The 12,191-nt window shown below is 60.0% G+C and overlaps 4 protein-coding genes across 4 annotated transcripts; all 4 read right to left on the bottom strand.

Annotated features, from left to right (window-relative positions):
* Nucleotide 1: 1 nt before the first annotated feature.
* Nucleotides 2-913, bottom strand: LINJ_03_0380 (conserved hypothetical protein; the record flags this gene model as incomplete). Its single annotated transcript, XM_001462755.1, has 1 exon — nucleotides 2-913. One exon carries the CDS (start codon nucleotides 911-913, stop codon nucleotides 2-4), a length of 912 nt encoding a protein of 303 aa, XP_001462792.1.
* A 780-nt stretch (nucleotides 914-1,693) lies between these two features.
* LINJ_03_0370 (conserved hypothetical protein) lies at nucleotides 1,694-2,464 on the bottom strand (the record flags this gene model as incomplete). Its single annotated transcript, XM_001462754.1, has 1 exon — nucleotides 1,694-2,464. One exon carries the CDS (start codon nucleotides 2,462-2,464, stop codon nucleotides 1,694-1,696), a length of 771 nt encoding a protein of 256 aa, XP_001462791.1.
* Nucleotides 2,465-5,702: 3,238 nt separating this feature from the next.
* On the bottom strand, nucleotides 5,703-6,815 carry LINJ_03_0360 (conserved hypothetical protein; the record flags this gene model as incomplete). Its single annotated transcript, XM_001462753.1, has 1 exon — nucleotides 5,703-6,815. One exon carries the CDS (start codon nucleotides 6,813-6,815, stop codon nucleotides 5,703-5,705), a length of 1,113 nt encoding a protein of 370 aa, XP_001462790.1.
* A 2,447-nt stretch (nucleotides 6,816-9,262) lies between these two features.
* LINJ_03_0350 (conserved hypothetical protein) lies at nucleotides 9,263-10,195 on the bottom strand (the record flags this gene model as incomplete). Its single annotated transcript, XM_001462752.1, has 1 exon — nucleotides 9,263-10,195. The coding sequence occupies one exon, from the start codon at nucleotides 10,193-10,195 to the stop codon at nucleotides 9,263-9,265; it is 933 nt and encodes a 310-aa protein (XP_001462789.1).
* Between the last annotated feature and the right edge of the window lie 1,996 nt (nucleotides 10,196-12,191).

Here is a 12,191-nt window from a genome sequence, read left to right as displayed (position 1 = left end):
TTCAGTTGCCCTTGGGTGGCTGCTCGTGGTTCTCCAGCTCGGCACTGTCGCTCGCCTTCTCCGGGCTGGCGCCGAGCCAGCCGAGCACCTGCGTCATCGGGATCACCGGCAGGATTGTGCGGTCCCACATCTCGTTCAGAATCTCGGCAAAGGCGAGGTAGAGGGCGAGGGAGCCGCAGATGATGCCCTCGTAGCCGGCCGCACGCAGCCCCACGGCGCTGCTCGCCATGCTGCTGCAGCCGAGCATCAGGAAGAGCAGCGTCACGGTGAGAAACACGAGAAAGATGGCGAGGTTCATGCGGATGGTGCACAGAAGCATGACGAAGGAGAAGATGCCCCACAAGAAGAGGTACACGCCTACGAAGTACTCGCTCGCTGGATCCACGAGCTTGGAGGTGCCGGCGGCCGTGTTGGGCAGCATCCAGACGCACACGAGGGACAGCCAGAAGGCGCCGTACGAGGTGAAGGCGACGTACGCGAAGGTGTTACCGCGCACCCACTCGAGCAGACCCGCGATAAACTGCGCACCTCCGCCGAGGCAGATGCCCATGGCGACGATCACCGTCGACAGCGGAAAGCTCCCGGTGTTGTGCAGGTTCAGCAGGATCGTCGAGAGGCCAAAGCCGAGCAGGCCGACCGGGCCCGGGTTCGCGCAGCGCCGCGGTGCGGTTGCTGCCTGATATTCCCACTCCTGGAGCTCACACAGACGCTTCCGCTTCAGCTTCCGCGAGCTTTCACGGAGCGATTTGCCGTTCTTGTTGAGAGCCAGGGCATCCTGGCGACCGAGCGCCGTCTGGGACACGTTGCCGCACGAATACTTCTCATGGAACACATACAGGTCGGCGTTGGTTTGGGCGGCGGAGGTGACGGGCTCATGGGCGGGTTTGCCATTGGGCCCGCTGATCGTGGACATCTCTGGAGATGCGTGCGTAAAGGGGAGGGGAGAGAAGGGGGGGGGGAGTAGGGATGGGTGGCGGCGGCGCGTCACCGTGTCGGGCTCTGGCAGGTGCGGTGTAGTGATGGTGAGAAAAGGGCAGAGGCAGGCCGGTGATGAATCACGTGGATGTGCTCTGACGCCAAGCGTGTTGGCGCACCGCTCATGCACGCACGCAGAAACCAGCGAGCTGCAGAAGGGCGACGGGAAGATACCAAAGCAGAAGACAACGTCCGCAAGCTGGAGCAACACGGCAGGACGTGTGAGAGAAGATCACTGGAGGAAGAGGGAAGAGAGAGAAAGAAGGCTTCAGAGGAGAGGCAGAGACGCAGAGAACGCCGGATGCGCTGCATCTCGATGATGCCGACGGAGGGAGGGCAGGAGGAGGTGGATGGGCAGGCGATAGGAAAGAGACCAACAAGGAAAATGCACGCCGGTATTCCCATCAGGAAGTAGAGGTTCAATGTCGTCCAGTCGTGAGCAGGAGACACGGGTTTTGGGGCGGTAGAGGGAGTGGGATGGGGGCGAGGCACCAGACACAGACAAGCGAGGGGAGAGAGATGAGGGAGGAGGAGGAGGCAAGAGGTCCACAGTACACATAAGTACCTACATGCCCGCGCACATACAAATGCCTGCACTTGGGCGTGTAGCCGTGTTTGTCTGGCATCTCCGCGCGTGTGTGTGTGTGTGGGGTGGAGAATGGCGGCGGCAGGGGAGAGCGAGCGACGTCAGTCGGTGGGCAAAAGTCACTTACCGCCTCTACTTCCACAGACACACACGCCCACCATCCATGTGGCGCATACGATGGCCTTTCTGCGCACCACACCAGCGGACCACCTCCGCGCGTTGCATTGTTCCTGGTTTCGCATGTGGGAGGGAGGGGGGGGTAGCATGCGCACGAGCTGGACGATGACGGTGAACGGCGAAAAGAAAACGAGGGAAGGAAGCGCAACAGCATGGCCGAAACACGACGGCGTCGTTTAGCGGGAAAGAAAGACACACACACACACACAGAGACACACATATATATATATATATCATGCATGCATGCGTATGCATATGTGTGTCTACAGAGAACAACGATAAAGGGGAAGAGAGGAGGGAAGGAGACATACAGCAGTGGAGGGGTTGCGCACCTCCGCCGAGGCAGATGCCCATGGCGACGATCACCGTCGACAGCGGAAAGCTCCCGGTGTTGTGCAGGTTCAGCAGGATCGTCGAGAGGCCAAAGCCGAGCAGGCCGACCGGGCCCGGGTTCGCGCAGCGCGGCGGTGCGGTTCTGGTCCCCGTCAAGGTATTCCAAGCTCCTGCCCCCCGTCGGCTTCCGGTTGGAGTGGTAGACGAAGTTGTTGCAGGCGTTGCCCGGACTCCGGCCGTCGCTGGCTCCGACAAGGTAGTCGTAGCTGGCGCGGCTGCGTCGAGCGCGAAGATTGCTACCCATGCAGTCGGTGTTGCTCTCGTGCTTCTGACTACGAGGGTGGTAGTGTCCTCACAGAGCAGGCCGCCCCGCCTCTGCGCCTCGCTGCACATGCTTGACTGGCGACATGGCTGTGGCCCGTGTGCGCGAGAGATAGATGGCCGGGTGAGTTGAGGAACAGTTTTTGGGGTCTGGGGCGGTGGGGATGCTCGCAGAGGGCCGGGAGGAACGGAAAGCGTGAGAGAGCGAGAGCGAAGGCGTGCGACCGTGCACACGTGCGTAGCGTTGAAAGGAAAGCGCAGCGGCCTTCCGCGTGATAGACGTGGCGCGGGTGATGAGGTGTGTGAGGGGGGGGGGCCTCCGGCGGAGGCGAAACGAAAAAAGAAGGGGAGAGAAAGGATCCGGAGCAGGCACGTGAGGGAACGAGAACATGGGAGATGCGCGCATGCAGAACGGCGCGCGCCTCTTGCTGCGTGCCAGGGTCTTTGGCAGGGGGGCGGGAGGGGGAGGGGCGGTGCAGCGTACGCGCTCACGAAAGGAAAAAGAGGGCCCACACGCTCGCCCCGCCGCACCGCTCTCGGGTAGGGTGTGGGAGAGGAGCCTTCAAGGCGTGCGGCTCTCCCTTCTCACTTGCCCTCTGTTCCTCCCCCCGGACATACCACCACCACCACTACCACCCTGTCTCTCGCCCCTTGCGCCGCTTCGCATGGAACATGGGAAGCGTTAGTGGCCCATCTCGCCGCCGCCGCCTCAAACAAGGGCGTGAGAAAAGGGGCGAGAGGCACCGTTGAGCTCAAGCACGCGTTGCGGCTGTTGCTGGTGCGGGTATCGTTGCTGGCTGTACTTAGACGCTTGATATCAGTGCCATCACGGATGCGCGAGGGCGCAAAAAGCAAAAAAAAAGTGAACAAGGGAAACGGAGAGAGAGAGGGTGGGGAGGGGAGAATCATAGACACACAAGCATGGTAAGCAAGGGAAGATCGACCTGTGCTCAGGGAGCAGTCCACACGTGCAGTCGCCATGAAGAACAAGAAAAGGACGAAGGTAGCCGCTGCCACCACCGCCACTACAGCAGATCAACAAGAAGAGATGCGCCCGCAAATCAGTTTTCCGTTTCTGCAAATCTCTTCTTCTGTGTGACGCGCGTCTCTCTCACACACACACAGAGGAAGGCGCCAATACGAGGTGAGGATGAGCCCACAACATGTGCGAGGGCTTGGAAGGGGAGAGGGGAGCTGGTTAGTTCGGTGTGTGTATGTGGGTTTGGGTGGGCGGGTTCGCTTTTCCCAACGACGTTGAGACGGGCAGAGTGAGGAGAGTGAGGAGGGCGGAAAAAAAAAGAAAACAACAACGAACTCCACCACGAACAAACGAAAGGCAGAGGCGCGCCAGAGAACGATGCGAGGCGAAAGAGGGAGAGGGAGCGGGCGCGTACACACGCACATCGGTGGACCCTCCCTCCTCCCTCCTCCCTCTCCCCTCATGCATCCTCTCCGGGCACAAACGGCAAAGAAGGGCCCAGAGACGTGCGCGCGTGCGTGCGTGTGTGTGGGCGTGCGCGGGTTCACCATCGCCGTCGTGGCGTCGCACATGGGCACACCATGTCTTGTCGGCGCTTGACAGAGAGGAGCAGAGGAAGGTAGATGAGAGCCGCCGCAGCACCAACAAGAAAGAGACGAGCATCCGACGAGGGCGATGCGAAAGGAGAGGCACTTGCCCACCCGCCCTGAGACAGACAAGGGGAGGGAGGGACAGATATATAGATATACATGTGTGTGTGTGTACTGGGAAGACAGAGGGCCACAGGGCACGTCGTTTTGAATGCAAGAAAGCGGTTGCAGGGAGAGAACAACAAAAACACGCGTACATGCCTGCGTGTGTGCGTGTGTGGGGGGAGGGGGAGGAGAAGGAAGGGGGGAGGAGAGACACTATACCGGGGAAACGCAGCCACGACGACCTCACACACGAGCATGTGCATAGGCCCACATCACAGACGCACACGCGCACACGTAAACACGGACGGAGAAAGGCGACACTTCGAGTACGCGCAACTGTGGTGAAGGAAGGGGGGGGGTGATTTGGGAGAGAGGGAGGGCGTGCGGATAGGCGCGTGCTCGAGCGACTTGCGTGTGAGACACTTTCTCCGCACGCACGTGAGCGCCACCACATCGGGGGCAGAGACAGACAGAGGAGAAGGGGGGGGATGTGAGGGCCTCGCAGGAGGGCAAAATGAAAAAAGGAAAAGTAAAGAAGAGCGAACACACGCACCCACACGAGGGAAGCAACTCAAACTAAAGACGAAACCGCGGCTGCCGTGCTGTGTGCGTGCGTGTGTGTGTGTGATCGCTTGCAGAGAGAAAAGAAAAAAAAGACACACACACACACACACAGAAGGCTCACGTAAGCGTGGAAAGAGAGGGGGAGAGAGGGGGGAGGGGAGAGGAGTTAGGGCAGCAGAAGATGGAGAAGGATGTCAAGGGTGCCGATGGTGGGATGAGCATGGTGACAGTCCAAATGGAGCAACAACGACAACGATAACCATGCGGGCAGATGAAGAAAGGGAATAACCCCAAAGGAATGGCAGCATCGTGTCAAGTGGAACGACAAGACATAAAACGGAGGGCCGCCGCAGCAGCACACCATCCCCAGGAAAGGCTAGGAAGGTGGACGGGGAGATGCCACTCTTGTGGCGTATTCCCGTCCAGCCCCCAGCTATCCAGGCCTTCTCCAAGTCTTCTGCTGTGCTCTTCTCACAGCGTCCCCCCTGTCACAGGGCGCATCACTCTTCACATGTGCAACGGAGGACTACATCAGAGAGAGAGAGTGACTCCTCAGAAAATGGCGACCACCACAAAACCGGAAGCCCGAGAAGAGGAAGAGCAAGCAGCACCAAAAGCCTGCCGATGGACGTGAGAAGGGGGGGGGGAGGGTAGCGTATGATGATCGGGAAGGATCCACGTGCGCGAGGGCGTGCAGGGGGAAACAAAGCCGAAGAACGGAAAAAAAGGAAGCCGACAGTCGAAAGAGGCCCGTCTGCATCCTCAGCTGTATCAAGCACCATCACAGCACAGCACCACGAACACACACCCGACACTAGGGCGGCGCCGCTGGATGGGCGGGGCTGACGCCGATATACCGATAACATCACCCCCTCGCCCCGCGCGCGCATGCCCCGAACCCCAAACTCGAACCGAGCCTCCTCCGACTCCAGACCGCGCCGCACGCACGAACACCGGAGAAAGAGGGGGTTGGAGGGGGTGCGGGAGAGAGCGATAGGGAAAGCGGCAGAGGCACAACACTTCTGCCCGAGCCCACCCCCTCCTCTCCTCCCGTGTGTGCACATGTCCGTTGTTACCTCCTCACTCCCCTTCCCGACTGCTGAGACACGTTGCGCGTTGACCTATTCCTCTTATCCAGCTGTGTTGCCTTGTAGCCCTTTAAGGCGCCGATCCAGCCGAGCACCTGCGTCATCGGGATCACCGGCAGGATTGTGCGGTCCCACATCTCGTTCAGAATCTCGGCAAAAGCGAGGTAGAGGGCGAGGGAGCCGCAGATGATGCCCTCGTAGCCGGCCGCACGCAGCCCCACGGCGCTGCTCGCCATGCTGCTGCAGCCGAGCATCAGGAAGAGCAGCGTCACGGTGAGAAACACGAGAAAGATGGCGAGGTTCATGCGGATGGTGCACAGAAGCATGACGAAGGAGAAGATGCCCCACAAGAAGAGGTACACGCCTACGAAGTACTCGCTCGCTGGATCCACGAGCTTGGAGGTGCCGGCGGCCGTGTTGGGCAGCATCCAGACGCACACGAGGGACAGCCAGAAGGCGCCGTACGAGGTGAAGGCGACGTACGCGAAGGTGTTACCGCGCACCCACTCGAGCAGACCCGCGATAAACTGCGCACCTCCGCCGAGGCAGATGCCCATGGCGACGATCACCGTCGACAGCGGAAAGCTCCCGGTGTTGTGCAGGTTCAGCAGGATCGTCGAGAGGCCAAAGCCGAGCAGGCCGACCGGGCCCGGGTTCGCGCACTTGCGCGAGCTCGCAGCCGCTTTCTTCGCTTCCAGCATTCGGATCTGGTGATCGAGGAGGCAATCGCCGCTATCGCTGTCGGAGTCGAAGCAATGCGGGTCGTCATGATGGTCGCCAAGGTTGTGAGTCACATTCGAGGTGCGGTTCTGGTCCCCGTCAAGGTATTCCAAGCTCCTGCCCCCCGTCGGCTTCCGGTTGGAGTGGTAGACGAAGTTGTTGCAGGCGTTGCCCGGACTCCGGCCGTCGCTGGCTCCGACAAGGTAGTCGTAGCTGGCGCGGCTGCGTCGAGCGCGGAGGTCTTCATTCATATTGGCTGCGATGCCATCGGTGCTTTTGAATACGCGATGGGGACGCTCATCGTCGCTCGGAGCCCGCGGGCCCTTCATCAGCGGCTGCAGAGAGTTCTCAGGACCTTCTATGTGCCCAGTGGACATGGCGCGGCTGTGTGGACGTGCTTGGTGACCCTGAAAAAAAAATCGAAAGGAGAGGCGGATGCACGTGTGTGCTTGCAGGCGAGGGAGGGGCGCGAGAGCTGGAAGCGTTGCGGTTGATAAACGGAACTGAACAGAGAGAGAGAGTGAGCGAGTGTGAGCGCTGCCGTGGTCGTGGACGTGTGCGTCATGCGTGAGTGCGCGTGTGGGGTCGGCGTAACGTCACAAGTGTAGCGTGATCCACACCCACAAACATACAGGAAAATAAAAATTTCGAGCAGATGAGGAGACGGGAGAGGCCGGTCGCAAGACACCCGTGAAGAGGAGACAGTGCGCATGTAGGGAGCAGCGCGGGCGCGCGCCCTCTCTTCTAAGGAAGGGAGGGGGCTGGGTGGAGGTGGTCAACACCGTCTGTGCGCCAGATATGTTTGTGGGCTGTATATCCGCGCAGTACCTCGATGTAACACAGCGGGGGCTGCTTGAAGTTGGCACAAGAGCACCGAGAGGGAGCGTTGGAAATATATACATGTTTGTGTATATGCTCTTCACGTTGTCGCTGCCCCTCCCGAAAAGATGCGGACGGCAAGAGGGAGGGAGCGAGGGGAGACTCGGCATCGCTGCTGAGTACTTAATCGCTATGCGCACACATGGCAGCGACGCCAGAGTGTCTGCGTGAAACACTGCGCACGTGCTCGAAGGAGGAGGAGGTGGTGGTGGTGTGTGCGTGTGTGGAGGGGGAGGGGGAGTCGTATGTGTGGCGTACACGTCTCCCCCTCCTCCCTCACCCATCTCCCCTCCCCCGCCTCATAGGGGAGGCGTCGGAAGAAAAGGCTGGGGTGGGTGGCTCAGGCGGAAGCAAGGCAGTGGAACACGTTTACGGTTACGTCGAATTACGGGCTCGCGCTCCCCACAGAAAGAAAGAAACATACATGCCTGTGCTGCCTACGAGAGAGGGCGCAGCTGATATTGGGGGACGCACATCTCCGCTTCTTCCTTGTTGTCGTGCCGTTCCTGTGACGATGCTCTGCCTTTTTATTACGCCCTCCTCCCCCCTCTCCCCCCACACACACACGCCATCTCTCGCGTCTCCCCTGCCCCAGCACGCCGTCTCTTTTCGACGTGTGCCGGTTAACAGTGTATCGCTCCGCGGGACCTGCTCATACGCGGACAGAGAGAGAGAGAGAAACAGCCACGATCACGAGACACCGTATATCCGCTTGACGTTGCTGGAGCAGACAAGAGGAGAGAGGAGAGAAGTGGATTCGGGTAGGGTGAGGAGGAGGGGGAGGGGAGGGCGCGGGGGGGGGCGGAGACGAGCAGATGAAGCGACCGTAACACACAAGAAGGGCAGGCATACGCGCATGCACATGTACACACACAAACACACACATACGGGGGGGGGGAGGAGGAAGAGGAGGACGGATGGTGGAAAGTAACCGCAGCACCAGCAAAGCATGGACACGCAAGCAGGCGCACGCGTGCGGTTTAGCGGTGGGGTGGGTGGGCGGGAGGGGCCGCCTCTGAGGACATCCACAACAACCGCGAAGAAGAAGCAACGAAGCACGAAGAGGGAAACAGGTACATATACACACGCACACACACACACACACACACACAGATACAAATATAGATAAATATGTGCGTGCGTGTGCGTGTGCGTGTGCGGAGAGAGATATATATGGAGATGGAGATGGAGATGCGACAAGGAGGTACGAAAAGGAAGAGCACAGAAGCAGAAAAGAGCAGGTGCGCAGGTATGGCCGCACCGCGGGATGTGTGACGTGGACGCTCTGCCCTCCCCTTCCCCTTCCTCCACCATCCCACCATTTCCTCCTCCTTTATGCGCGCCTGTGTTTGTGTGTGCGTGCTCTCCTTCACTGCTTTTATTCGTTGGCGCTTAGGAGGGGAGGTCCGCTTTCGCTGTTGTTGTCGTCGTCGTTGCGACGCCGATGTGACGCGCGTCGCCACCAAAACACTCATCACCGTGAGAACAGCAGCGTCAGCGTCGGCGGGCGCGCTCACGCACAAGGGGAGAATCCTCTGAAAGGTGGTCCGATCGCAAGAAGACGAGCGAGCGAAAAACAAAAAGAAAAAAAAACAACAACACCACCACCAACGAGGAAGCGAGAAAACAACAAGCAAGAACACGTGGATAAGAAAGACAGACAGACAGAGGGGGGGGAAGGGGAGAGGTGGGGAGGAGGCGCGGCCGTCATCCTCCTCCTCCTCCTCCTCACGAATCGCGCAGACACGCAGTTGCTCACGCGTACAGAGAGGGCGGAGGTAAGAGTGTGTGGTGCCATCTCGGGCCATCGTGCAACGGCGTTCACGGCGTCCGTCGCTTCGCCTTCTTTCCTCCTCGATGCACCACCATCGCATATGCGTGTGTGTGTCTCTCTCTCTTATTCGAACGGCCTCCCTTTTCGTTTCCGAGCGGCCCGGGTCAACGGCTACCACTCGACGTAGCGCATCCTTTTCTGAAACAGAATAGGCAGCAGCGAGCGGCCGTACACGTCACGGAGGGTGAAGGCCATGCCAATATACGTCGCCAGCGCGCCAATGACCATGCCCAAGTACCCGGTGACGTGCGCGATAGTGTCGCTATTCAAGAAGAAGCCGATGCTCTGCAGCAAGAAGTTCAGCGGCACGAGGAATAGGAGCGCCATGCATGTAAAGGGGGAGCGGAAGGACGAGGCGAACAGCGAGCTGGCGAAGACAAACCACAGGAGAAAGAAGCCGCCCATATAGTTGTTATCGTCCTTTTCCACGTAGCTGCTCTCCGGCCACAGAAAGAGAATCGCCGTTGCCACCCAGAACGCACCGTACGTCGTAGAAATGGTGCAGCCGAGCGTGTTCCTGTTGATGAGCTCGAAGAAGCCACACACAAATTGGGTCAGGCCGCCAAATATCAGGATGAGGCCCATCGTGGCCATGTTCAGCCGGCAGATATTCGCGTTGTGCACGTTGTAGAGAAGCATCGTCATACCGAAGGCAAAGAAGCCGAGCGGCGTCGGCGAGCCGATGCGCGGGTTCTCGGGGGAGATCGGCCTATGCGCCGGCGCGCGCCGGTGGCCGCAGTGCGAGTAGCAGCACACGCGTTCCGGCGCGTTCGGAGGTCCGCAGCGGCTGAGCGCCTTTAACTCCTCACTTGGAGAGGTGGTGGAGTCGTTCTCGACCGCGTCCGCGACCCCTTCGTCATTCTCAGCATCAGAGTCAAAATAGTACACGACCACCTTGCGCGGGCGGCCGCAGCGGGGCCGCACCGTCTTGGCGCCGTTGTCCACGGCTTTTGTGCTGGCAGCCGCGGTGGTGTTCGCGTGCGTCGCCGGCTCGCCCGGGTCGGCCACATCGGCCTCCGCAAAGATGCCGACGCTGCCCGGCATGGGCGGCTGCCTTCTTCGGCGAGTGCTGTGCGTTTTTCACGCCAGTGCGCCCTTGCCCGGATGTGAGCCGCGCCGGATTTCGAAGAGCCGTCCGTCTTCTATGTTTTGATGCGTTGCGGCGTTACAGCGCACACACCGAGAGAGAGAGAGGGAGAAGCAGGCAGGTGCGCGGGGTAGGCAGGTGCGCAGAAGCCAACAGAGAACAAGGAAGCCGTGCGGGTCTGCTGGAGAGCGGAGGCGCACGAAGTCAAGAGAGGCGCGAGCACAGGGTTTGAGGTTGCTGCTGCTGCTGCTGCTGTTGGCGTTCTTGGCTGAGCCGTGCCCCAGAGAGCGGGTGGGCCCGCTCATCCGGTAAAGAGACAGACAGGAAAGGTAGAGACGTGAGTGCGTGGACGGTGAAGGAAGAGGGGGCCCGAGAGCGGGAGGCGAGGCGCATCGAAGGCTGCGCCTGGGAGGGGGGTGTCTGCATGCGTTCCTCTATGCGCAAACACGGAAAGAGAGGCGCGCTCGCACTAAGGGGCCCGGCGGGTGGGGTGGGGAGTCGTTGAAACAGAAGAAGATACCGACGGAAACCCTGAGGAAGAAAAAAAAGGAAAAGCGTGAGCACCAGCCGGAAAAAAAGAACCGGCAACAACACCAACGACGGAGAACAGCAGGAGACGCAGGCCGGTGCAGAGGCTGCAGGGTGTTGGCGGTGGTGGTGGTGGTGGTGGTGGTTGGGTGAAGCGCCGACTCCCACCGTGGTTCCGAAGCAAAAAAAAGAGAATTACCAGCGCCACCATCACTCACCGCTGCCGCCAAGACAACGGCGCACGTTCTCCATGCGAAACAACAGGCTAGACCGTCAGGGAGAGAGGAGAAAGCATCTCGTGAAGAGTCCGCCCCATCCGCCCCCCACCCCCCGTTTCCTTTTTCTGAAAAAGGGCCGGAATCCTGCTGCGGCGTTTGGGTAGGGAGGGGGGCGGTTGAGCTGAGTGCTGTGCTGCCTCATGCGCGTGCGGCCCTGCATTACCGCGTGGTCGCTTCGATTTTCTTCCTTGAACGAAAAGATGAGGGAGGAGAGAGAGATGCGTGCGTGCGAGCTCGCTCACGCCCACAGATAGTCAGAACCTCAGCGCACCAGGTGCGCGCACTCGAAAGAAAAGAGTACGCACACAACACGCCACAGACACAGACACAACACCAGCTAACGAAAGGAGGCAGTAGGGGCGCACAGCACAAGGCACAAGACGGCGCGCACAACGCCTCAGAGGTGGAAGACGAAGGGAATACCGAGAAGGAATACCGATCTCTCTCTCTATAGATATATGCATGAAGAATGCTACTAGCATGCAACGCAAAATCGGAAGGACAAGAGACAGGTGCATGTAAATGGCCAGATCATCCGCGGCGCGAGTGATCGAGGTTTGTGAGGCGGAGGGGGAGGGGGAAGGGGGGGGGTGGGTCTCCTCGAGGGACGAGGACGGGACGCAGAAAGTGCATCCGGGCAGCAATAGCCTGAACACGCAAAACGGTGTTCGGGCTGGTGAAGAAGGAGCACCGTACAACGCACAGACGAGGTGGACGGAGTTGGCGAGAACACGCGCAAAAAAACCCGCCGCGCCCGCGTCCTTGCCAACGACGCTCACAACCGCGTACAGACACACGCATCAACACAGCGAGCAAAGTAAGAGAGAAAACGAGAAGGCAGCGCCGGCGCTGCCGGCCCGCGCCATCATGGCACCCGAGTGCCAGGCGACAGGGGGGGGAGTGGAGGGGAGGGAACCTCAGGACGGGTGAGGGTTGGAGACGTTAAACCAACACACAGCCGTACACAACAACACGCACGCACGCAAGCACGCACGTGCACACTTGACGGAGCACCAAACGTGAAAGCAGAAAGAAAGGGATTTAGGACAGGGAGGGGCATGGCTGGGGGAGCGATAAACACTCGTGATGATGATGATAATGGGAGGGGGTAGGAGGCGATAAAAAAAGAGTGAAAAACCGAAGAACG

The sequence above is a fragment of the Leishmania infantum genome, chromosome 3 (genome assembly GCF_000002875.2).
Source record: "Leishmania infantum JPCM5 genome chromosome 3".
In the NCBI taxonomy this organism is placed as follows: Eukaryota; Euglenozoa; class Kinetoplastea; order Trypanosomatida; family Trypanosomatidae; genus Leishmania; species Leishmania infantum.
The sequence above is the reverse complement of the archived record's forward strand: the minus strand, read 5'-3'. Positions and strand labels throughout refer to the sequence as shown.